Source organism: Caretta caretta, chromosome 8, assembly GCF_965140235.1.
Source record: "Caretta caretta isolate rCarCar2 chromosome 8, rCarCar1.hap1, whole genome shotgun sequence".
Taxonomy (NCBI): domain Eukaryota; kingdom Metazoa; phylum Chordata; order Testudines; family Cheloniidae; genus Caretta; species Caretta caretta.
Window position 1 is genome coordinate 53,863,715 of NC_134213.1, and position 25,175 is coordinate 53,888,889.

General features: G+C 43.5%; 1 protein-coding gene across 4 annotated transcripts; it reads right to left on the reverse strand.

The window, feature by feature from the left end:
* On the reverse strand, positions 1-24,860 carry STX6 (syntaxin 6). Of its 4 annotated transcripts, none has more exons than XM_048860297.2 (8): positions 24,691-24,852; positions 19,987-20,156; positions 19,204-19,298; positions 15,947-16,009; positions 13,812-13,934; positions 11,082-11,188; positions 10,232-10,326; positions 1-7,538 (listed from the first exon to the last, which is right to left on the reverse strand). In XM_048860297.2, the coding sequence occupies exons 1-8, from the start codon at positions 24,723-24,725 to the stop codon at positions 7,462-7,464; spliced, it is 765 nt and encodes a 254-aa protein (XP_048716254.1). In that variant the 5' UTR covers positions 24,726-24,852; the 3' UTR covers positions 1-7,461. The 4 variants fall into 4 exon arrangements, with proteins under 4 accessions (XP_048716254.1, XP_074987612.1, XP_074987611.1 ...); XM_075131511.1 differs by lacking the exon at positions 1-7,538 and adding an exon at positions 7,568-8,142 and having other exon boundaries at positions 24,691-24,855; XM_075131510.1 differs by lacking the exon at positions 1-7,538 and adding an exon at positions 8,548-9,656 and having other exon boundaries at positions 24,691-24,855.
* Positions 24,861-25,175: the final 315 nt, after the last annotated feature.

Consider the following 25,175-nt stretch of genomic DNA (forward strand, 5'->3'; position numbering starts at 1 on the left):
TTCAGTGAATCTCCACTTTAATACTGTAGAAGGATGAAGACTCTTTGCACAACCGTAACGTGATTCCAACAGCAGAAGTAAACAGTTGTTGATATTTCAGAGTAACACCGTTTCCTTAGATGGCTACTGCAGCTCATTATTTAAAATGTTTCTCACAGGCTTTACACTATTGCCCAGAGTCCTTACTCTCCCACAGCTCCTACTAAGCTGTGACTTTATCACATTTTGTTTCATGGGAACAGTTGCTATGGTTTAATCACACTGTACTCTACAGGAATGAACTGCTGTCGATCCTCACCGAATATTTCAGGGGAAACAGACAGCAGGCTCTCCCACCCAGGCACAGACCAGCTGCTTTCCTGTGTTGCAGCAACACAGCATGTGGCTCATGAGTGCTAAAACACGTATACACCTGGGTAAAGAATCACCAGAAGAGACAACTGTAAGTTTTCCAGGCCTAGCTTTGCCTCCCACTCTACTGCAGTCCCCTTGAGTCTTGACCCTTATGTTCCTTAGTGGCAACTGGCTTCTAGAACATAAGGGGAAAACTGCTTTTTCCCTGATTGTATCTATTTAAATAACTTTTCTACATAATTAACCACCAAATTCACTCCCCATTGAAGATCAGTTCATAACTTCACCCTAAAACAGATTCCGGTTTTTGCGTAGCCAAACCCTTATCTCCCCTTCCATCACCTAGCTGTCCCTTTGCTCCATATCTCATGGGTGGCTACTAGGAACTTGAGTCAGGATTTTCTGGTGCAGAAACCCATAGCAACAGTCAACACACCAGAGTTCACAATACAATCACTTCAACACCAGGCAAATATTCCATAGCTGTGTTTTCCACTCATGCCTGTGTTGCTCCCAGATCAGAGTAGCAGTTCTACTGTCATCTAAAACACTCAATGGAATAGCAGCAGAGGGTGGGTAATCGATTACTGCAACGTTCGCTGCCACGCTGAGGACAGGAAGAGGGAAAGAGTAAAGGAAAGTTACTTTTGCATTGTGGTAAGTCAGAGCTTTTCACAAAATCCCCCCAGATGCACTGTCCTTATGAGCATCACCATGGAGAGCAGCTCGTGCATCCAAATGGAACAAGCAGCGGCTTCATGTTGCTGCATTAGCACAGGACAGCACTGTTAGAGATCCCTGGTGCGTTTAAATACTGAAACAATGGAACAGTGGTTTGGATGAATGACTGTTAGCAAAAACAAGCAATGGCTGCGCAGCTGACTGTTTGTTGTCATGTGTACTGCACTGCACCAGCTGTATCTGAGCCTGGGAGGGGGCATGAAGCAGTAAGAAGGGATTCCCAACTCTTAGTCCACCAAGCATGTTAGAGGAATGGACTTGCACTGTGGGAGATGAGTTTCAGAGTGGCAGCCGTGTTAGTCTGTATCAGCAAAAACAATGAGGAATCCTTGTGGCACCTTAGAAACTAACACATTGATTTGGGCATAAGCTTTTGTGGGCTAAAACCCACTTCATCAGATGCATGGAGTGGAAAATACAGTAGGCAGGTATAAATACACAGCACATGAAAAGATGGGAGTTGCCTTACCCGGGGGGGGGGGGGGGTCAGTGCTAATGCACTACTTCAATTAAGGTGGAAGTGGCCTATTCTCAACAGTTGACAAAAAAGGGTGAATACCAAGGGAGGAAAAGTTGACAAGAAGGTGGATATAAAGCGCTGAGTTTTTCCACAGTGCTGTGGAATAATCCAAACATTTGGTCCTGCAGCATCATGATTGGTATACCTAGCCCCCCCTGAAATGTACTTGCCAGGCCTGCCTACTCTATGCTGTAGGGCTTTTACTGTACCATGATTCCAGGGTAATCATGGGGATGAAGGATAGGATAGGTTAGGTTTTGCCTCCTACTGGAGGGGAAAGAGAAAGCGGATAGTAATTTCAACCTCCTCTACATGACAGGTGGCTTGTCTATCAATATTTTGAAGTCACTCAAATACTTTGGCTCAAAGACTCTTCTGGGGATAGCACTAGGCCCTTGACTGCCATAGTCAAGCCTCCATCAGTCTATTCCTACTTAACACACACAAGAATGTAGGAGCTGAATCAATGTTTTACTATACGCCTTAATTTGGCACAAGGCCTAGCAGAGTTGTGGTAGAAGCCTTTGAGTTACAACAGTCTTCAATCCATATTGACACTTTTAACAAAACTATTTCTAGGGCTGAAATAATCCATCACCCCCATTTGCCTAGACTAGGGTTTCTTCACCAACGGGGTAGTATTTGTGCTCTTGTATTGCTCCTTTGGAGTGAATCAGAAAGACAGCTACAAAGTGCCCCCTACCCTAAACCATTTTTTGCCTTTACATCAGAAAAAATCAAGCCTTGCCTTCCCGCTTTTTGCTGGAAACTGTTAGCAAGACATGCTTGAAACCTGAACTGTAGTGAGAGACAGTTTAAGCCATCTCACTACCACTTTAACTTCACCCTGCGGGTTAAAAAAGTTTCAGCTTTGTGCAAAGATCTTTCTATAGTAAACATGGAAGATCTGCTACTCCTGAAATAAAGAGGAGCAGAGTTCCTTTAAAGTTATGGGGCTGTACGCTGCAACAGGCCCCGCCACCATGCTGTTATCCTCTGTATAAAATAAGCTGCAACCCCACCACAGTAAACTAGTGCATTAAGGCAGCAGTTCTCAAAGCATGTCTGCAAACAGAGATTTTAATGAAAGTTAACATTTAAATAATAGCATAAACATCTAATGCTGCTGGACAGTCAGTGGACGGTGGTTCTCTTAGCACATGTGAGACTGCTCTCTCAATAATGAATGACAAGGCAGAAGCCACCTTGGAACAAGCTTACATGGAACTGAAGTATGGTCATGGAGGAGGGAAAATAGGGAAAGGGAAACTCATCCACCATCTCATTACCAACCAACTGCAACACTGCTCACCGGGCTTCTACTCCCATTTGTACAGTGCAAGTACTGTACTATACACCTCCCGAGTCCACTTAGTCTGGAATGCATATAGCAGAGTACAAATCTGCATTTAACTCATTGCACTCATGGGCTACTGGGTCCCAGATGATCGAGTAGTTCCTTTAAAAACCTGTATGGAGGGAGGGACAGGAGGGGCTAGTAGGGTCACGGGAAGTACAATCTATCCTCCCCTGCCCATAAGAGAATGCAGTAAGTGGCTCCCCTTATAAACAGCATTACTAAAATAAAATTTTTGGTAGCCTGCCACTAACCTGAAGAAAGGAAAATAGCAGAACAACAGATTTCAGTTACAGCAGTGATTGACCACATCTCCCTTGACAGTGTTTACAAGGTTACAATATGGTGATACTTAGCAAGGACTACCATGTGCGTGGTTTCCCAAATCGTCACCAGCTAACACCAAAGAGCCACCACAATTCAACCAAGCATAAGAACTCCCTGCTCAGATTGTAGAATGGAAATCCAGGTGTGAAGAGTAAGACTCAGAGCACAGTAGCCACCTCTCTTACAATGTGGAGCACAACACAATGAAATGTGTCTGTCCCAAATATAAAATTGGAGATGAACTTTCCTCAAAGAGGAACTAGACAGTCAATTACAACACAACAGACAGTTTTAACAGCTCTCCAAAATGGAGGAAGAACAGCAGCTTTTACAGTATGAAAATAAGCCACAGCTAGCCATTTTCGATTCCACAGTGCTCAAGTATAAACAGATCTTTCACAGTGCTCAACCATAAGGGATGGTCAAAGAGCTTCCTCAGAGGCCACCTAGCTCCACTACAGCATTAAGACGTCAAACTCTACAGACAGCTACCGGCAACCTCTTCATTACAGCTCCGTGTGGCCCCTATAAATGTTCCAACTGCCCAGGCTTGACACACCAAGATGAAAACATCACATTGATAATTTGGTCCAGATTCTGTACAGGGATCTTTCTCAGAGTTCAAAAGGTGCTGCATTTTGATTAATGCTGCGTACAGTGCACCAGTCTAGAATATGTTTGCAGATGCAGTCTCTAGCGTCTCCAAGCTTTAGGGGCAGTCTGAACTTTCAAATGTCATGTTATAGCAGACTCTCTCTCTCTCTCTCTCTATATATATATATTTACACTTCTAACAAAGGATTATCAAAAAACCCATCATTTAACCCACAGTCCATTATTTATGACAATTAAATGAAAAGGCAAAAGGAGCAAGCAGAATAGGACTAAAGCCACTGAATTTGCTAACTAGCAGCACCATCTAGACAGACATACTTAAGCACAGCAGTTTAATAGACTTCTGGTAACATGTTATAGTCTAAAATTTCTTTACGTGTAGGAGCAGTTCTGTACAACTCATTTAATTAAGAATTCTTGGAGAACACACAAGAGAGCATATTGTAATTTAAATGGGGAACAGAGTGTGCAACTACCAGTGAAAAGATCTCTCTTTTCCCACATTCTACAATGAACAACGAGCACTGAGCCCTACACTGAAATTACAGTGTCAGGAAGTTAAATAGAATTAGAAGTGGAAAGTCTTCCTTCCCCTACTGAAAATGTCTCCTCTGGTTTTTCTATCTAGGCTCAAGTTTTCTGATGTGTCTAAAGTTAGTCATTTCACAGGATGCTGTTCCAAATATAAAACAAACAGGTTAGTATATTCTCCAGTGACAAGACACAGCAGCAATGGGTGCACATACCCAAATCCCCTTTGTAACAGCAACACTGAAGTGCCAAGTATGGAAAGATACAGGGTCAGGTCCACACAGATTCCTATTAAACCTAATGGGAGTTACATAGTTAGCTTCCTGGATCTCCAACTGAAAAGTTACTCTGGAAGAAATATTTAATGCAAGTGCGATTATAATGGATAAAGTCTACTTAGCTTCCAATATGCACAGCAAGAGTATAACAGATCCTAAAGGAAGCAAAGCATGTATTTAATACACCAATGATAAATTTAACTTATTTCTGACAAATTAAATCAAGGAATGTTTCAGGGCTTGTCTAGTTTCCAAGTGGGTTAAGCTAAACAGCAACAAGGCATTCTTGTTCCAGAATAAGGGTCGACCCATGGAGTTACTCAGAAACAGCTATTGTGCTTTAAATTTGCAATCTACCTTAATCTGTATTAACGTGCTAGTATAGACAAATCCCCAGTTAAAGGTGATCTGCAAGATTTTTTTTTTTAAATATAGAAGGCCTGTTTGGTAAATGCTCCCCAAAATAAAGATAAAGGGCACATTAAGCAAACGCATGTCCCATTGAAGGGTGACAGCCTGTCATCCAAAAGTTAGGGGCAGTTATCCCTCATCCTGCAGGAGTTAGAAGGCATATAGTACATGCTTACTTTCCATGTTACAACTTAAGTATTCTGTATACAAATTCAATTTTCTTGACATAGGTGGGTTATTGTAATTTAGTCTGAGAGCCAGAATATTGCCATGCAACAGCAAGTTTAGTTAGGATTAAAGTCTACTTCTGTGTTTAACAAAGAAATATCTCATTAAAACTGAAATCTCACTTTCAAGGGTATCCTGAGGAAGGAACCCACTGAATGGGCTTATATTTGAGCAGCATGCAGTTTTAGCTATCAAGATTTGCTGTGCATGGGCACTAATTAACTCCCAATTTTTGGCCTTGACAAGGGCAATTCTTTTTGAAAGAAAAGCCTGGTTGCATTCAACTTTTCTAAATTAATCGGAGTCAGAAGGGCAGGAGCAGCAATTTAAGAAGTCCCCCTCCTCCCCTTTCCAATTTTTCTTTGATTAGTTTTGCAGTATAGTTATTTGGATTTATTTGTCCCCACACCTGTGTTGCCAGGTTAAGCCCTTCTAGGCCAAGTTTTGGTACTGATAGCTTTTAGCAACACTTTTAAATAAAACAGTGACTCGTTAAACCTAATTTCCAATTCACTGTGACAAAACTAGGTTAAATAACAATCTTGTAAAACAAAACTGGAGTGCCAGGCAATTCAAAGGCAGCATAAGGGTTGGGGAAATAATAATGACCTGGAGTCTCTCCCTTAACTTTGCATTTTTGCTTGTCCCAACAGGTGCTTAACATTTTTAAAAAATACTGGCTCAGGAAAAATTAAGACTCCCCCTATTTTTAGGTTCGTTAGTAAGCATTTAGGGTACATGCTCTGGGCCATATTCTACCCTGTGCATGTATAAATTAATTAGTCAATGGCTGTGACATATCCAAGGAGAGAATATGGCCCATATCATTAATATTAAATATCTTTGAAGTTTATTTATCAAAATATTGTGTTTTAAAAGTTGACAAATCACTTGCCAAACAGTAACAGCAGTTACACAGAGGCAGTCATTCAGTTGCACATCACTCAGCGGGCTTGAGGCTTGTATAATCGAGATTTGAAGAGTTTTCGAAAAAGTTCACCCTCAGCCTAAAGTCTGTCAGTCAGCTTTTGGCTTGCAGTAAAAGAAGTTAAAGCGCCGCAGTTAACGGCAGCTGCCTCAGGCAGGGCAGCTCAGTCTTTTCAAGGTTCACGAATAGACAGTATGTAAGATTCTGCTGATGTCCTGGAAGTCTGCTTTGCTCATGATTCTTTCTAACATGTTCCAGCTACTTACTTAACTGTGTAGAGTCAAATCAATACGCTGTTAGGAGACCAGTCGAGCACAGTGCCAGTAGCCTGTCTGCAACAGTCCCCACTTGTTAGGTACAGACTCAAATGCACATTAGATTTCATGTCAGCAGTTATGAGCCATATCTCCCCTTCTATTAATCCCATAGGGTCCAAGACCTTGCTTCTCCTAACACTTAGTATTTTCAAAAGCAGAATGTGTCTGCACTCTTAAAAGCAATCTTTATCTCCGCACATCTATCTTCTATAGCTTTGCACTGGAGAGAAGATAGCCAGAGTATAAAGTAATGCATTTACTGTCATCAACACTACTCCTCCGCTGCTGCCTTTCCTTCCTAGTGACCAACTTTTATTCGCTTGGAAGTGCTGCACTGTTGGCTGGTGATCAGCTTCCAGTAGTCAATGAAATACTGTCCCAAGGAACTATTATTCTATGTCTAAATCTGACAAGAGGGGCATTTAACAAGGGAAAGGGGAATATGTGGCAGCTTTGGATGTTTCCAGGCTTCATATGGTTCACACCTGTAATGGATGGAAATATTAACAGTGGTAAACTCCTTCTGAATTGCCTTTTCCCTTCTAGGCCACTCCACATGGGACGGTGAGGGAGAAGCGGGCCTGTTGTCCACACAGCAGTATGTCCCAGGTACAGAAGAATTTGGGATCACATCCATCCTCCATTTTCCCCTCAGGCAAGCTGATGAGGCTTAGAATCGGACGAAGTAGTTGCAAGAGTCATGCCATAAGTGTTAGTCCACAGAAGAGAACAGTAAGGTCCAGATGTAAGTTTTCATGACAGGAATCTCAGAGTGGAGGGAAACAGTAACTAAGTTTCATTTCCCCATTTTTTTTTTTGAGGCGGGGGGAACGAGTCCAAGGGAGGTTAGTTCATCACAGCACAAAAAACAGGATAAGCACCACCAGTAAGATAACAAAGAGAATGATGATTGCACACCACTGCCGTCGATCTGGAAGAAAAAGGAAACATTAGTTTTCTGCTTCCATGGGGAGGGGAAGAGGAAGAAAGCTTCCTCCATTGCACTACTGAGGACATAATTTAAGCCAGAAAGAAAGGAAAGTTTGATGGAAGCCCTTTAAACTAGATCTACATATGGAACAATTCACCCAGACTCTCATTAGGAGAATCCCAAGAGCCAGATGTCATCTCAGCAGTATTACAACTGGAAGTGAAGGTGCACCAGCCATATGTTGTTCAGCACAGCTCCCACCCTTTGATCACTTTGCACCATATACACACATTATGCCCTGCATTGCTTCTTGAAGATTTTGCACAAGAGATCCCCTCACCACCACCTAAGGGCTTTTTGGACGCTGGAAATTTCAGCAAGAGAATGGCTACCAGTAGGAAGGTGAGACTGACCTTTAAAGTAACACTCCGTAGAAAGAAGTTAAATCTCCTTTAAAAGGTGTCAAGACTACCTTGGTTTCTCTATTTTCACCTACCCCCTGGCCTTAAAAACATCTGGTCCTAACTTCCTTCTTTGTTGGGGGCTTCAGCAAGATCCTGAGGGGATCTGGATGGTGACCACACAGTTGACACTAGAGCTGCAGCTTAATGGAGGGAGAAGGGTGGAGTTTTAGAAGCAGAATTTGTCAAAGCCCTGGAAAGAAGTCTGTGTTATGCAATGCACTTTTAAAGGATGAAGGAAAGATGGTCACCTCCCTGTTGGTGCTCCCCGCAGGCTATATCTGCATTGGCAAAGCTAGGCCCATACTTCACCCCTAGTGCAGTTCCACAAGTAGTAGCAATGGTGGAAGCTGTAGACAGAGCTGTTTGTATCACTCATCTAACCATGCTCACACCATAACTTCCATTATTGTTACAGTTAGCAAAGCTGCATTAATGGAGACCCACAGGCCCCAACTTTGCCAGCGCTGGATCCTTCGTTTAGGATGCAGGTACTAATAGAAACTCTGTCACAAGCCATCTTTTCTAAAAATGTCAGTCTTTAACAATTGAAGGAAACTGAAGTTTATTTTCTGATCATTAAACCAGTGTCTGGGGGGGACACACACCGAAGTGAGTGGTTTGCCAGCTGTCTGTACTGCTAAATATTCACCAGCAGGACTAACCCAAATGCTGCATTAATCCAACAGTTTGATTTCAGATGCAGTTTGTATATGGCAGAAAGCACTTCCCACCATGTGATTCTGTGATGCTTACTGCCTGTGGACAGTGACCCACAGAACATCAATTCTGCAAGGTTACCAGGTGGTGGTGTTCAATGGATCCCCAATGTAGCAGTCAGATAACTGGGCAACTGACACTAACAGTACTTTTCTTCTATCTGACTCATGGAATATACCTACTGCTTCCAGAGATACATGAAGCAACCATGAAAGAGAAGATAATACATTTAGGTAGACTATTACAAAGCGCACACACGGTGTTTATAAACGAAAACGACTCTGGGGAGTGACACTTCCTGGAAGTCAGAAGGCAGCCTACACAATCAATCATACTTCCTGTTTTTATTACCCTTGGCATCCTGTCAGCTCTGGGACCCCCTCTCAGGGTTCAAGTAGTGTTTTTTTTTTTTCTTTTTTCTTTTTCCCCCCTTGGAGGTTACGCCTGCCCAGACACCATCTTTCCTCCTACTGCTGGCAAGGAGCTTTTCATCCGACACTGTTACAGTGTAAAGCTAAGAGTTAAACTAAGTTTGTTCTTGGAGTCTTTATTCTAAACATCGAGGTACAGGGAAAGAGTTGGAGCATGAATTCCACAATAAGATTTAGAGTATTTCTTATTCATTTCCTGTTGCATTTTAGAGAAACTAACCTGAAGTCTTTCAGTTCTCAGGTGAGAATCTCACCAGCTGGATGCATGAGCTCACCATTGGCTTCAGGCATTCAAGACACATATGAGTGCTGAGGTGACATTGGTAGATTTGAGGTGTTTTTTGGCAACCAATCCAATAAAATACTAGAAACCTTCAATAATCTCTCCCTCCTCTCACACGCTCCAGAATTAAGCTATTTGCTTTGGCACCTTTGAGTTTTACTATGCACAGCCTTTGGGTGGTGGCAGACACTAGCATTCTTGTGGCTGGGTGTGGTTTCCAAGCCTGGAGTGAAGATAAAACTGGGTTTTGTTTCATTCACAAAAAAAACTCCATAAAGCCAAACTCCACACTAGGAGTACATTGTGGGCAGCTACTGCTTGGACTTCACAGCAAGGAAAAGCCACCTGCTCACGTGGGGTTTAACTGAAGTTCTCTAGCTTGCTTCATGCTTAAGCATCCCCCAAGCTTGCAGGAACCTACAGTAAAACTGAAAGTGGAATGATGCAAAAGCTATTACAATTGCAGTCCCAAGGTACATTCTCTCACCACGCAGGTTGCATAAATAGAAAAAAAAATCTGCAGGTGAAAAAAGGCTGATGAATAGGCTAAAAAAAGGACAGTCCCAGCATGAACTATAAATTGCCAGGCTCTACGCTCAAGTAGCATAAGAGTATCTTTCCCTATTTATACAATGAACTGCTTCCTGTCTTGCCATACTCTCAAAAAACATACTATTTAAGAGAAACTACTAGACACTAGTCCCAGCTCCAGGAGACAACACAGCACATTCCAGACCTCAGACTAATGTAGCTTTCATTCCCTGGTTTAGAAGTCGGATCCCATTTTCTGCCACCTACCACTGGTCATGTGGGACACTTTTGCAAGCTTCTTCATAACATTATCGAGCCGTGACTGAGTGTTGTCTAACTCATGAGAGAAGTCATCCAACATCCTGGGGACAAAGAAGAGGGGACCTGTGTCAGGTAAACAACCTAAGCAACTTATCCAGTGTACTGATTAGTTAGTGATGTATCTCAAGGACTTCACTACACGCACACACAAGACTGTCACACACCTACAAAAAATAACCCAATCCCCAGGCAAAGTACAAAAACACATTTTAGGATCTTATTTGATAGTGTCAAAGAAAAAATTTGCTCAACCAGCAGTTTTACTCTGGTGGTAAATGAGAACTCATTTGGACTAATTTTCTACGTGCTTTCCCTGATGTGTGAAGTCAGTATATAAGCTGGCTCTGGTGATCTCTGCAAGGTGAGTAGTAGCTGATAAACATTTGATCCAAAATTAGCAAAACATGTTTAGGCTTAAAACCATTTAAAGTCCAAAATGTCACATTGTTAAAAGCTTTGTCGCTTATGTGTAGCGCTTAATGTAAATTATGTATCATGAGGGAATGTGATTTGGAATGACTGTTAAGTAGCCTTCCATTTTGGTTTTAAATGCTGTAGGAAAGTTACTAAAACCTGTCTGGAGCTGTTTCATCACTGTCAAGAATTTGGGATCTCCTCTGTGTCACTAACTGGGCTGTCAAGATCATTCCAAAGCCACAGTCAGCCAATGATATATAGCTCTTGTCCTTTCTCATCACAGGAACACCAATAGTTACATTTTAGTGTTCTCACCAGCCCTTCCCCATGTCTTATTCCTGAGAACTCCTACAGCTTGGGGTTGTTTCTCAGCACTCACACTGCTTGTTCCTCCAGCTCCCCACCAATGCGTTGGCTCATGTTCTTCAGCACCCCAATGCTGCCAGAGACCAGCTCCAATTGCTCATCCTGCTGCTCCACGATCAACTGGTGCCAGAGAGAAGGGAAACAAGCAATTAAAATCCAACCCAGTTGCAACTGGTTCAGAGCCCAATGCTTTGACACATGCCTGCTGCCTTGCCATTTTGGACAAGTAGAGTTTAGAAATAGGCTTGAACTTCTAGTGACTAGTCCTGTAATTCAGAGGAATACTTAGTGTTGGTCAACCTTGAAGAATTACTGTCAAAGCAGCATGATGGGGTTCTGCATTTGTCCCAGTAACTCCTTATCAAGTGTTCACTTGACAAGTAAAATGGAATTGTTCCCTATCAGCCTTGCAAATTCAATGCGGGCTTAGAATCAAGATGGGTTCTTGCCATCTTGCATATCACCAGTAGAACAGTTCTGTAAGCTACTGCAGGCCTGATGTGATATTTGTGCAATCCCATTACCTTTAATGGGTGGAAGAGACCAGAACTTAGTTGCAATTCGGATGATGAATATGATGGAACAGAATCCAGATCGCATTGCAGAGTCAGCACAGCTAAGAGTTTGCATAAGTACAAAACTAGCCACTAAAATGATCGGATATGACTGAATCAGGGATGACAAGGTATTTACCAAAGATGTGTTTTACATTAGTAAAACGTTAGTTCCAGTTTAAGGCATTTTCTATTAAAAACTTACATATTCAAGGTGTGGTTACTTAAGGCAGATTTAGGGCTTTACAAATAAGTTAAATTGTTGTGATTAATAATGTAATTATGCTACTGAACACTGGAATGGCTGTATACATTTTGATTTGGTATTTTCTCAAGGAAGCTATGTAATATTGAAAACAGAAATGACAAGCTGAAAACATTAGATGATATGAAAATGACAAGAATGCAGAGTGGCAGGCTTGAAGCGCTGAGCAATCAGAAGCATGGAGCTGCAGACTACCTGTCCAGGTCCATTAAGTCATGCAGCATTCTGTAGCAGCAGACCAACTTTGATGTTGTGGATATTCCTGTTTTGAATGGATGTATCCCCAGTATGAAAAAATTTGCTCTATGGTTGCTGAACTTCCTGGACACTTAAGCCAGCATTGACCAGCACCCTGTCCTAAACTAATTTTTCCTAGGGAATTGCCACCTCTGCTTTGAATCCACTAAAGAAACAGTTGTTCAGTGAGACTATACCATTTGCCTTTGCTGCACAAACACACTCTAAGGATCTAGCTATCAGCTGCCCTTTACAAGGTCAGTATTAGTTGGGATTATTCAATCACTTAAAGAGTGAAAAGTTTGTTTGTTAGGAGATACTTTGTGGAGAATGTTACCAATATCTCACTTTATTTCTTCTAAGAACCTATGCTTGGGTGGACAACCACATATAAACTTGAGCACTGTCCAGACAATTCTCCAAATGAGCTTGCAGCAGTCAAAAAAGTAAGCTACTCTACAATGGTTTCTAGCAGTGCTAATGATTGATTTTCTATTAAATCAAATGTATTGTCAAAAGCACAAAGAAGTAGACAATAGTCCATAGAGCTAGCTTATTTTATTTTACTTAGCTGTAACCATTACATCACCTTAGAGATGTTGTATGCTGTTACATCCATCTTGATTAGACTATCTTAAGCAGGCAGAGCCTATACTACTAGTGGTTTGTATCCCACACTGGCTCCTCAGCTAATTCAAGGTTCTGGTCCTAATCTTTAATACACCAAATCACAGCGCTCAGATAAGGTGATGAACATAGTACAAATTCTGAAGGGGATGGGGCCTCACTAACTCAAAAAACATTTCAGTTCAGTGGCACCTGCTCTTATGGGAAAAGCTGAAATTGTCCATGCCTGTGTGTGAATTCTCAGCATCTATAGTCAGTCTCAGTGGAGGATCTCTGATCTCAAGTCTTCTTCCTACAGGTGATCAGAATAAGTCTAAGCCAAGCTGTCTTTAGGGGAAAATGGAAAATCCATCTTCTCTCTCTCCCCCCCCCCCCCCCCAAAAAGTCTTAGTGCAATAGAAGCTACAAGCAGACATCAAAAGGAGAGAGAGGCTAAGATCGGAGTTCATTACAGATCAATTTAATGCAAGTCAGCATTATAATTTGGTGCATGGATTTTACAGTGAAGGGTCCAGTTAGGGATGGAATAAATGCATGTTTCTTCTTTGAGAGATGAAGAAAAGTCAATGCAGCAATATCAAGGGGAGTATTTATTGCATCAGCCCTAAACGAACCTTTATTCAAGATATGTGTAAAAGCAGAGTCATTTTTTGAACTGGAATGGAGGAATCTGGCAGAATCAGGTATTCTCCCTATCCCCTTATGATTCTATGCTTCACAAAGGGGATTTCATCAGCATGTGGCAGCTTCCAGATGGGCTATACCTTTTAGTTGTCTTCTACACAGACCTATACATCCAAGCCCTAAACTTTAAGGTTTGTGTCCCAAAACTTACACACCAAAACCACCTTAAGCACAACAGTCAATATTTAGGTGCCTACAACAGGTACGTAGGCAAACAATATTGAAAACCAATGGGCCCTCATTGTATTGAGCACAGAAGATGGCTCAATGTATGCTGGATGTTTGAAGACTTTTGGCTATTCCTGCCAGTACCACCATCTCCTTACATGCCTGTTAGCAAGGGATCCACATGCACTATATGCAGGAAATACTATACCTGCTGCTGAGCCTGCTGCTCCTCAATGAAGTGTGAATTGGCTAACTGCAGCTCACGATCCAAACCGCCATATTTATCGGATCCAGAGCTCCAACTCTGACCTCCACTTTCTCCCAGCAGTGCCTGTATACATACACACAGGAGAATTTAATCAGCAAGACACTCCAATATATGGTCATGTCACCTCACCCCTAAAACCAAGTTCCAAGTGGAAGCACGAAAGAATATTAAGTAGTACCCCATGTTACCCAACTCAGAGTATATACAGCAGGTCACTTTCCTTCCATCTATATTCCAGCTGTAGTTGCTGGCCCTTTAACAGGAGAATGGATGGAATGCTGGTCAGAAGGTTCTGTGACTGCTGCAGTTGGGCAGCTGAAGAGAAGGAACAAATATGAAGAACAGTGCAGTGAGAACAGCTGGACCCACTTGGTGAGGAGAGAGAAGAGGACCAGGCCCTGAAAGAAGGTTAACAGGTGGCAGATAAAGTGTGAGCATGGAACAGAAGGTCAGGGAGGGGGGGAAAACAGAAGACAAGCAGTAACCCAACAAGGAATAAACACTGTCCCCAAAAAGGTTGAGTACATTGCTGGTTCTTTCCAGTGACTAAGAAATTAGTTTTGGCTAGGACTTCCTGGTCCAGGGGTGGCAATCCTTGTGTTATTTAACATGGTATGAGTGTTAAGTGAACTTGCAACCTTATACGTATATTCCAGATTGTCAAAACAACTTTTTCTAAAAAGGCAGCATTCAGAACTCACTCACAGCATGACACTAATGTCTCAGCAATGACTTGCTACTAGTCACTGCTGTCATAACTTCCTTTAGACTGAAAAGGGGTTGGGGGAAGAAAGGAACTCCAAAAATAAACTGCAGAATCCAGTAGCTTCCTTCAGGCGTTACCAGTGCTAGCATTGGGTCATGCTGTTCTATCTCAGCTGCATTATTACTCCTGGCAACGTCCAGATACAGGGGAAGTAGGGAAATGAAGCAAGGAGAAGTCTAAATAAAGCTTTAAGGGAGGACATAAGTGAGTCATGACTATACTTTAAATGTTGACTAAGAAGTTGCATTAACCATATAATAATCAAGGATCAGGCCTGCCTTCTCCTCGCCAGCCTGTTTGGAAATTTGATTCATTTGACACTGATGAATCTACTGAAAAGTCAGAAATGTATCTACTGTATTAAGTGATGGATGCATGCAGACACTTCAGTAGAGGCAGCTCTGGAGGTCACTCTGCAATTACTTGTAACTCTCTCCTGCTAGTGTAAGTCATGTCTACTTACATTACAAGCCCAGACGATGTGATGCAGCAGGGAGGGGGGAATGTGGACCTGGGAATGTGGCAGGGGAGTTTCACTGGGGATGGGATACCTGAGAGCCTGTAACCTGAGCCGGGAGGGGGAGGTAAAAGTTGATAACCACATCCTTTACCTCAACCCGTTCCTGACTCTTACTATAATGAGGCTTTGCTATGTTTACATAGTCAAATAGATATTGGTAAACATAGGATTAGAAGCCATGAATGCTAGAATTACAGTCCTAGATCAGAAACTCACCAGGGGGCATGGCGGGGTGACGGAGAAATTAAAAAAAAAAAAGTCACAACCTCTCCAGCCTCAGATTCCTCCTCTGAGAAATGGGGATATTCTCCTCCCTCCTAGGAGCAATGCAAGACTGGATGGAGTATAAGCAGTCCGAGGCAAAAACCACTGAGTAATAACTTACTACCTTGTGTGAAAGGTTTGGAAAGTAACCAGAGCAAACTGTGCGTGCAAGAATAAGTGTTCTCACTGGTTACTAGCCACAAAAAGATCACAGGCCAGCAAAATGCATGCTCTTCCAGTTTAAGAAAGATATTAGTTTTTTTTTGTTTTTTGTAATCAAAACTTCTGATGGAAACAGGATAACAAGATGCATGCTGGCAGTAAGGTGTTTAAACAGGCATTTATTTTGTTTAATACCAATGTACTCTACCTTAAGGTACATGAGCCCCTTTGCAAGTCAGTGTACTTTCATCTAACATGTAGCTTAAGTCAGCAGCTACTATACTTTAACTACAAGGAGTTATCAACCATCTCGAAGGATTCTTGTGTCCACTTTAAAGCCAACAGTCTGCTATTGGTTCTCACCTTCCTGTTTTTTCTCTCAGCCAGTGCCTGCACAGATGAGTTTGACATCTGATCCTTCATTTCCTGTTTATTCAAGTAAAAGGTATATGATCAAATTTTAAATGATAGCCATTATTTTAGCAAATTGGCATAATTAAACATACATAGCAAGTTTTATGGAGGACCAAAAAGCCCTTTACTTACAGGCATGTGCTTTTAAAAATCCAGGAAGACTAATATTATAATTAACAGTTGCCCTAATGCTAAGGAAAATGTTAATGAATCCTAGAAACCCTTCTGGCAAAATATTTTGAAAATGTTAGTGATTTACTACTGGTTTTGCTCCTCCCCATTCTCCACTGCTGTAACAATGTTTGATTTGTGTAGCTGATTGAAAAAAATATTCTCTCTTAAGTGGTGTGCATGAAGGACTGTGTTCTAGCTGTTTGAAGTTAGGTCTTGGGCATTTCCCCCCCACCCCCATGAAGGACTTGCCACTTTGGACAAGCCACTTTCTGTGTTTGAATTTCTCCTCTATAAAATGGGTATCATTCTTTCTTAAGTCACTATACAAGTGCATGGAAGTCTTCTTTAACCAATGAGCACTTTGAGCTCCTTAGATGAAAGCCACTTTGACAGCAGATTACTTTGAAGTCTTAGAAGTTACATTCAGAACAGTCTATACTGAAAGTGAGATCCCGTACTACCATGAATATATAAAAGTGAAGTAGTGGCCAAATATGATAACTAAAGTGGATGATAATCTCAAGGCTGGCACAAATGTCTGATATCACCAGAATACCCAGTGCATTCTTGCTCCAGACAGTGACTGATAAAAGCCACATAAGATATCCTAAATAATCTGGGACCTCCCCAAAGAATTACTTTTCACAAGGGAGCATTCTAGTAAATCTGTTAGAAATGTTAACTAAAGCTTTAGAGTCAACTATGTAAATTAAAATGCCTAAGAATTAAAAATAAAAAGCATTGCTCAAAAATAAGACCATGCTAGTGATTTATGTTTAGAGGTGTTCTTGAGCTGGGTTATTTTCACATTAGTCAGACTTCAGCCTGGACAAGAGGGGACAGTGTGAATTTACCTGATTTACTCAAGATAAAAAAAAACCAACTATATAAAGGCAGCCACGTAAGCATGGATCCATTACCTTTATCAGGCAGTTTCAGGATTAGTTCCCTAGAAAGCAGGCTTCTACTTCAGGAAGAACTGTAGCTAGATAACAATACTGCAAATAGGATAAGAACTCTGTTCCCAGTAAGAACACAGTTTGGTGGCTTGCTATGAATATAAACTAAGACTCTTGTCAGAACCAGCAGAAATTAAGATTTGCATTAAAATATTAACTAATGGGGAAAAAATCTTAAATCCAATTGAGAGAATTTAACAAGCATTCACTTATCAGATGTTAATACTCTCAAACACTGAAGTTTCCCCTCTCCTTCAATTACCTTGTGGTTGTTAAAATCACTCCCAACCACATATGAATCTATCCTACTCATTCAGGCCCAACTCAACCCAGCTGACCTTTTCTCCATACTTATAGTAATCACTGCTGCTCCCATTATAGTTAAGACTGCATTTCCATTCTAACTTTTTCAGTTACAGTAACTCCTCACTTAATGTCATCCCGGTTAACGTTGTTACGTTGCTGATCAGTTAGAGAACATGCTCGTTTAAAGTTGTGCAGTGCTCCCTTATAATGTCGTTGTTTGGCAGCTGCCTGCTTTGTCCACTGCTTGCAGAAAAAGCAGCCAGTTGGAGCTAGCTGGTGGGGGCTTGGAACCAGGGTGGACTCACAGCCCCCACATCAGCTCCCCTAAGTTCCCTGTGCAGCAGCTGCCCAGCAGGCTATCAATAGCCAGGCAGTTCAGCTGTCCCTCCCTGCACTTCCATGTGCTGCTCCTGCCCTCTGCCTTGGAGCTACTCCCCAGAGCCTCCTGCATGCTGTGCAAGAGGTGTGTGTGCTAATGTCAGGGTGTCCCCCTTGCCTCTGCTCCTCTACCCCATCTCCACAGAGCTGGGGGGGACACACGACAGGACTCAGGACGGAGGGAGATCGCTGGCAGCAGCTGCTGTCTCAACTTGCTGATCGACCTACTTAAACAGGTAGTGTACTTAGAGTGGGGTCAGCATGTCTCCTCTCTCTCACACACAGGGTGTGTGTCTCTGTCTGCCATGCTGTCTCCCCTCCCTCCATTTGTGCTGCCTTGTACAGTGTGAGGCTACATTAACAACGTGTTAACCCTTGAGGGCTCAGCCGAGTGCTAGTTCATCATTTAGCAGTAAGGCATTCCCTGGGAAATATCCCACCCTCTGACTTCACCACCTCAACCAAGCTTCACAATCATCATTACTGTGTACAGTATTTATTTATTTGTTTAAAACTTATACTGTGTTTTAAACACACATATACACACACACACACACACAAAAATATAGTCTTTTGTCTGGCAAAAAAAATTTCCCTGGAACCCAACCCCCACTATTTACATTAATTCTTATGGGGAAATTGGATTCACTTAACATCATTTCACTTAAAGTAGCATTTTTCAGGAATATAACTACAACATTAAGTGAGGAGTTACTGTATTTAAAGCTTTCTGAAAGTGATTTTAGGTCAAAATTTTCCAGATGTGCATCTGCCCAAAATCCAAGCAAGAGCTAAGACATTGGTGAACCCCCTTCCCGCACACACACAACTAAACTAAACACTAGTAACCTTTAACAGCTGTAATACCAGAACAGCTGAGGGTAGGAAATTGATGTCTGGCATGTAAATAGCATGACTTGCCTTTGAACAGTTCAGTGAAAGTTGATTTTGATTTGAATCTTTGAAAGTTTGCACTTCAACTATGCACAGCACAATTAAAACAGCATTCAAAGCTAGACTCATTTCCTCTCTGCCTCTTACTGTAGTAGAGGCAGTTATGCTGATTCTTCATTTCTAGATGCTTCTATAGGTTCCAGATTGTTCATTGCAAAGAGGAAACTGGACACTTGTAGAAGCAGCTGGAAGTGAGGAGAGCCAGTAGTACAATCCAACCAGCTCTTTGCAGACTGCAAGCAAGTGCTTCACAGACCACAGCTTGGGAATCCTTATCAAAGGGATTATACTGAAAATGAGGGTAGTGAGAAATCAGGTAACAGTTTGATATTAGACTGACACTGGAAACTAATCTCCAGTACTTTGAAGTGGCCATGGGCTTTTACACACTATCACTGAAAATCCCCTCCACAAACAAGCAGCCAAACTCCTTACCCTGACCACCTGCCGTGTGCTTGTGATGAAGGCTTTTCTTACACCCAGCTCTGTTGCATCAAGGTTGAATTTCCGAGGATTTGCTTCAACAATGCGTAAATAAGTCAAGGAAATAATTTAACTGGTATTCAGCATTTATGAAGATCTAGATATCCTGGCTGCCTGGAAAGGGCTCCCCAACTGCTACAATTCATAAGTGTAACTGGACCTTTCCAAAACTTTGATTAGTAAAGTACTAGATAGACTGTTCCTATCACAACCACGTAAAAGAAAAAAGTGTGGTCAGAATGCATTCTACAGGACACATATCAGCATAGAGTCTCCCTCGACTATTTGGGTTCTCTGATCCGTACTGTGTAGCACTTTCAGAAGTTTGAACTTAAAATGAAGGAGAATGATGATTTTGGGAGGATGCTAATCTAATATAAGCTTGATTGCATGAAATAAATGTATCCAACAGAAGGGGCTTTAGCAAACAGAACATTTAATTTTAAACTGCATCTTATTGGGGAGGAAAACATAAGGAATGCTTTTCCCTGAAAGTACTTTAAGTTATTATTCGAAATTTGAGTAAAGTTGGGATACAACTGACTTGGTTGTCTAAACTAAACTGTACATAGTGAAGTCTAATGCAAATAGTAACTCCAATGAGAAATTTATATCAAGTGTGATGCATATTTGAGACTGAACTACTCAAGAGCCATAATGATCTCTTGGCTAGCTACTATGTAGGTCCATATCTGATTTATCCAAAGGACTGAAGCAGCCCTATAGAAAGGATATTAATAGTTTCATCCAAGTCTTCCAGGTCCCACTCAATGCTCCGCAGGTTATTCCTGAGCTCATTGGTGGTCCAGTCAATTTCTTCTCTTGTAGCTGTGGAGGGATCTTGCAGGAGCTCCGTCCATCTCTGGAACAGCCCCTGAGCTGTGTTCACCGCTTTTTGTACCTCCCTGCAATTGAGAAGAGGAGAAGGTAAAGGATGATTAGCATGTATTCTCTGGTCAAGACTAAAGGCTTGTCCAAATGGGGAAATTGACTAATCTATTAGTTATGCCAGTCTTTTCTCCATGTAGACAAACCCTGAGCAGGGAGCTGTTGTCACTAATTTTCACTGTAAACCTGCCTGCATCAATAATCCCCAGAACTTCTTCCTCCAAACCTCCCTTCTTTTGAAAATGAAAGATTCTTCACATACAGTGGATGTGAAACAGTCAACATCTCATCTCCTCCCATAGTGGTAGAAATGACCACATTATGAAATTCTGTCACAGCAATCCCAATTATTGAAGGGACCCAAGCCTTCAGACAATTGCTCCCATACAACAGAATCTTCACGCATTGCCCTAGTAGTTACATTGGCTATAATCTTCTCTGGTTGGAGGAACCAGCCTACATTTTGCATTTCTATTGCATCTTTCATTCCAGGACTGAGACGTGCCTAGGTAACACTAGTATCAAGTGCATATGTATGCTCTCCCCTACTACAATAATTTCACCTCACAACAAAGGCCATAAGAATTGCAGCAATTGTCCCCCTAGAGATTTTACATGGATTGTATTCAGTGTGGCCCTGGTGATTTCAATATTACCATTCAGATATGCTATTTTACTAAACTGAACTGCCTTTGCTGTTGCCGCAAGCTCTGTGGAAAAGTGCATTCAACTTATATTGTGGAAATGCACACTTTGTTGATGGCACTGTGACTATCACTTAACAAGTAGCAAATATCTACCAGCAAATACTGCTAGCCTTATTCCTGTGGAATATCCATTCAAATTAATGGGAAGTCAGCACATGACAGGCATGACCAGTCATAAGAGCAGGGGTGGGCAAACTACGACCTGCGGGCCATGTCCTGCTTGTCAGACCTTTTAATCCGGCCCTCAAGCTCCCGCTGGGGCGTGGGGTCAGGGGCTTGCCCCTTTCCATGAGTGCAGTGGGTCTGCGTGGCTCTTGGAAGCAGCGACATGTTCCCCCTCTGGCTCCTATATATAGGGACAGCCAGGGGTATCCGCACACTGCGCCCACTCCAAGCGCCAGCTCTGCAGCTCCCATTGGCCTAGAACTGCAGAGCTATCAGCACCGTGCCTCCGCATAGCTGCCTGAGGTAAGCACTGCCTGGAGTCTGGACCCTGACCTCCTCCCATCCCCCAGCCTGGAGCCCCCTCCCATACTCTGAACCCCTCTGCTCCAGCCCCAGCCTGCAACCCAACCCCTCATCCCTGGCCCCAACCCCTAGCCGGAGCCCTCACTCCCACCCCCAATTTCGTGAGCATTCATGGCCCACCATACAATTGCCATACCCGTATGTGGCTCTCAGGCTAAAAAGTTTGCCCACCCCTGCGTAAGAGGCACATCCCTTCTCCTCCTCCCCTTATTTGTCACCTATCAAATGGACTAGCATATTTTGGGGCACTAAATACAATAGCTTTGACTAAGGATACAGTACAACTTGTTTGCTTCCCTCAGTTATAAGTAAACTTTGTTAATGGCAGTTTGGGTTTCTTTATTTTGTACCCAAACATATTTGGAAAGTACCAACAAGTGGAAATTTCAAGTAAGGCTGGATGTTCATAGATGAGAAGAGTTACACATAAAGGAAAAATCTAGTTAAAGATGATGAGCTGAGTTATCCTCAGAGTTAAATTTGAAGAGGACAAAAGCAGAATTAATGTCATCTGAGGGGACAGCATGCGAGAAGCTATATGTCCTCCTTCCACACAGCAGGAGAAAGTCTCCACACTCCTAGACAGACTCTGTAAAGTTTGCCTGGACATAGCCCAGTTCCCAACCCAGAGCATTTTGTTTTCTCTCCCATAACACCATTTCATCCCTGAAGCAAGTTTCACTTTCACACTCCACATTGGTGAACTCTTACCCTCTCCCCACCTCTTACCATATTCACAACTGTTTTTTCCTCTGCTTCCCTGTGTATCTCTCAACCATCCCTGAACTCTGTTCAGCTTGTTAGGACTTTAAGATAAAACTTTCCAGTGCAAGTTTTCAGCTTGTTTAACCTCCTCAAGCCCAAACTCTTTGCAACCACATACAAGTCATGCCACATCAATGGCTCTTAGACAATATTGCCCTATGCCAGCAGCTCCCCCTAAATATTGATCTCCCTCTTTCCAATTTTTTGAACATTATCCCCAATTTGTGATCTTTGGCCCTCAGCATTCATGAAGCCAGTGAGCCACTGCCCCACTCGACTAACATCATACTAATTACATCCCTCTAACATCTCCTGAACTCAAAGACCCTGTTCCTTTCATCTGCCTACTTGTCTCCTTGGGATAGAACAGTGGCTCTCAACCTTTCCAGACTACTGTACCCCTTTCGGGAGTCTGATTTGTCCTGTGTACCTCAGGTTTCACCTCACTTGAAAACTATTTGCTTACAAAAATCAGACCTAAATATACAAGTGTCACAGCACACTATTACCGAAAAAGTCTTACTTTCTCATGATCATAATTATAAAAAAGTCAATTGGAATATAAATATACTTACATTTCAGTGTATAGTATACACTGATGTATCAACAAGTCATATGAAATTTTAGTTTGTACTGATTTTATTAGTGCTTTTTATGTTGCCTGTTGTAAAACTAGGCAAATATCTAAATGCATTGATGTACCCCTGGAAGACCTCTGTGCACCTCCATAGGTATGCATACTCCTGGTTGAGAACCACTGGGATAGAGGATTTTCCCCCCCAACCCATCAGTCTTCACCCAGCTCAAGCAAAATATTCTCTCTATGCAAGGCCAGCCATAGATACAATAAATGCATGCAAACGCTTCAATGCCATGCTTGTGAGAATACTATACACTCACAATGAACTGGCAACTCATGAGCCAGTCCCCTCTCTCTCAGCAGTAGGCTGGGTTCCAAAATGTGTAAAGCTGTTTTCCCCTCAAAATGCCTGCCTAGGGTCACAGGACTGTAGAGTTTTGCTGCTCTAACTAGAGCTAGGCCAACTCAAGTGGTCACACCCAAATAATGATCACCTGAGTTAACTCTACAGTGAAGAAATACACCACCCACCCCCCCATCTCATTCTCTAGCCACCATTGTTTGTGTATGTAGGAGATTTTTTTTACCACCCTACCTTTAACTGATTGCCTATTAACTCAAGATAGGTAACAGGTTTGTAAAGGCTAGTCTGGACAGACCCCACACATTTGCTCTATGTTAAACATTTCTGGTATACGCTATTGCTCAGCCTAGACTAAAAGACATCACAAACACTTGTCTCCTGGAAAAAATATTTGGGAAATGTAGACTAGCTTTCACAAACATTAGCTACTCCTATTTTAATTGGCAATTTTACTCAAGTACACACAACCCCTGGTGGACTATGGCATAGTCCATTGTACCTCAATGGCAGCAAATCAGGCGCTTGAAATGTGATCACACATCCCACATACACACTTGGGGCAGAGCCTGAGGCAGGTAGAGCCAGAAGCACTTGCAAGGAGTTCATTTCTCCTTGGATAGGAAGACTGAGTAGTGGGAGATTCCATGGGAGTGGGGGGTAAAAAAAAGGGAATTCCTCTGCCCCAGAGATTCTCACATGTCCTGCAACCTATGGCCCCCCCTTCCTATTCACCTCCACTGATCTCTCCCATCTTCTCTACTAACCTGCCACTAGTCCCCCCACACCACTCCCTGCCAATCACCCCCTCATTAACCCTACCTCTGCCAGTTACCCCACCCCTCAACATTAACCCTGCCCCCACCACCACTCACCCAACATTAACCCTGCCCCCCACCTCCACTCACCCCACCCCCTCAACTTTAACCCTGCCCCCACCTCCACTCACCCCACCCCCTCAACTTTAACCCTGCCCCCACCTCCACTCACCCAACATTAACCCTGCCCCCACCTCCACTCACCCCACCCCTCAACATTAACCCTGCCCCCCACCGCCACTCACCCAACATTAACCCTGCCCCCCACCACCACTCACCCCACCCCCTCAACTTTAACCCTGCCCCCACCTCCACTCACCCAAAATTAACCCTGCCCCCCACCACCACTCACCCCACCCCTCAACATTAACCCTGCCCCCACCTCCACTCACCCAACATTAACCCTGCCCCCACATCCACTCACCCCACCCCTCAACATTAACCCTGCCCCCCACCGCCACTCACCCAACATTAACCCTGCCCCCCGCCTCCACTCACCCCACCCCTCAACATTAACCCTGCCCCCCACCGCCACTCACCCAACATTAACCCTGCCCCCCGCCTCCACTCACCCCACCCCTCAACATTAACCCTGCCCCCCACCGCCACTCACCCAACATTAACCCTGCCCCCCGCCTCCACTCACCCCACCCCCTCAACTTTAACCCTGCCTCTGCCAGTTACCCTCACCCCCCTCATTAACCCTGCCCCCCACCTCCACTCACCCCCCAACATTAACTCTGCCCCCCTATTTACCCTGCCCCCCACCTCCACTGCCCCTCCCCCACTCACCCTTTCACCACAAAGAAGGGGTCCTCCATGGACATGGCCAGCTGCACCAGCGCCGCCCGCGGCGGGGGAGGCGCGTCACAGTCCCTGCCGCGGCGGCGGCGCAAGCTCCGGCCTTCCTCTCCCGCCCCACCCTGCGCCCCGTGTGAAAAGATGAGAAGACCGAGGCGAGCCCAGAGAGCCCCAATCCCCTCCCCCCTCCGGGGGTCCCGCCCACTCCACCGTCACGTGACGGAGGTTTGCGCCCCAGTGGCCTTGTCGCCGTTTCCGCGAGGAGGGGCTTCCGCTGTCACGTGACAGGCGAGAGCATTCTTTAGTGGGCAATGGCCGCGAGGGGCAGTGCTCTGGCACGTGACACAGGAGACCGCGTTCCCCCCCCCCCCCCCCGAGAGCGGGGCAGGGGCATCACGCGACGGGTACGTCCCCCCGCCCTGTACGACGGGGGGCTGCCGCCGCCGCCGCCTCGAGCCCTCAGGCTGGGGGGAGGC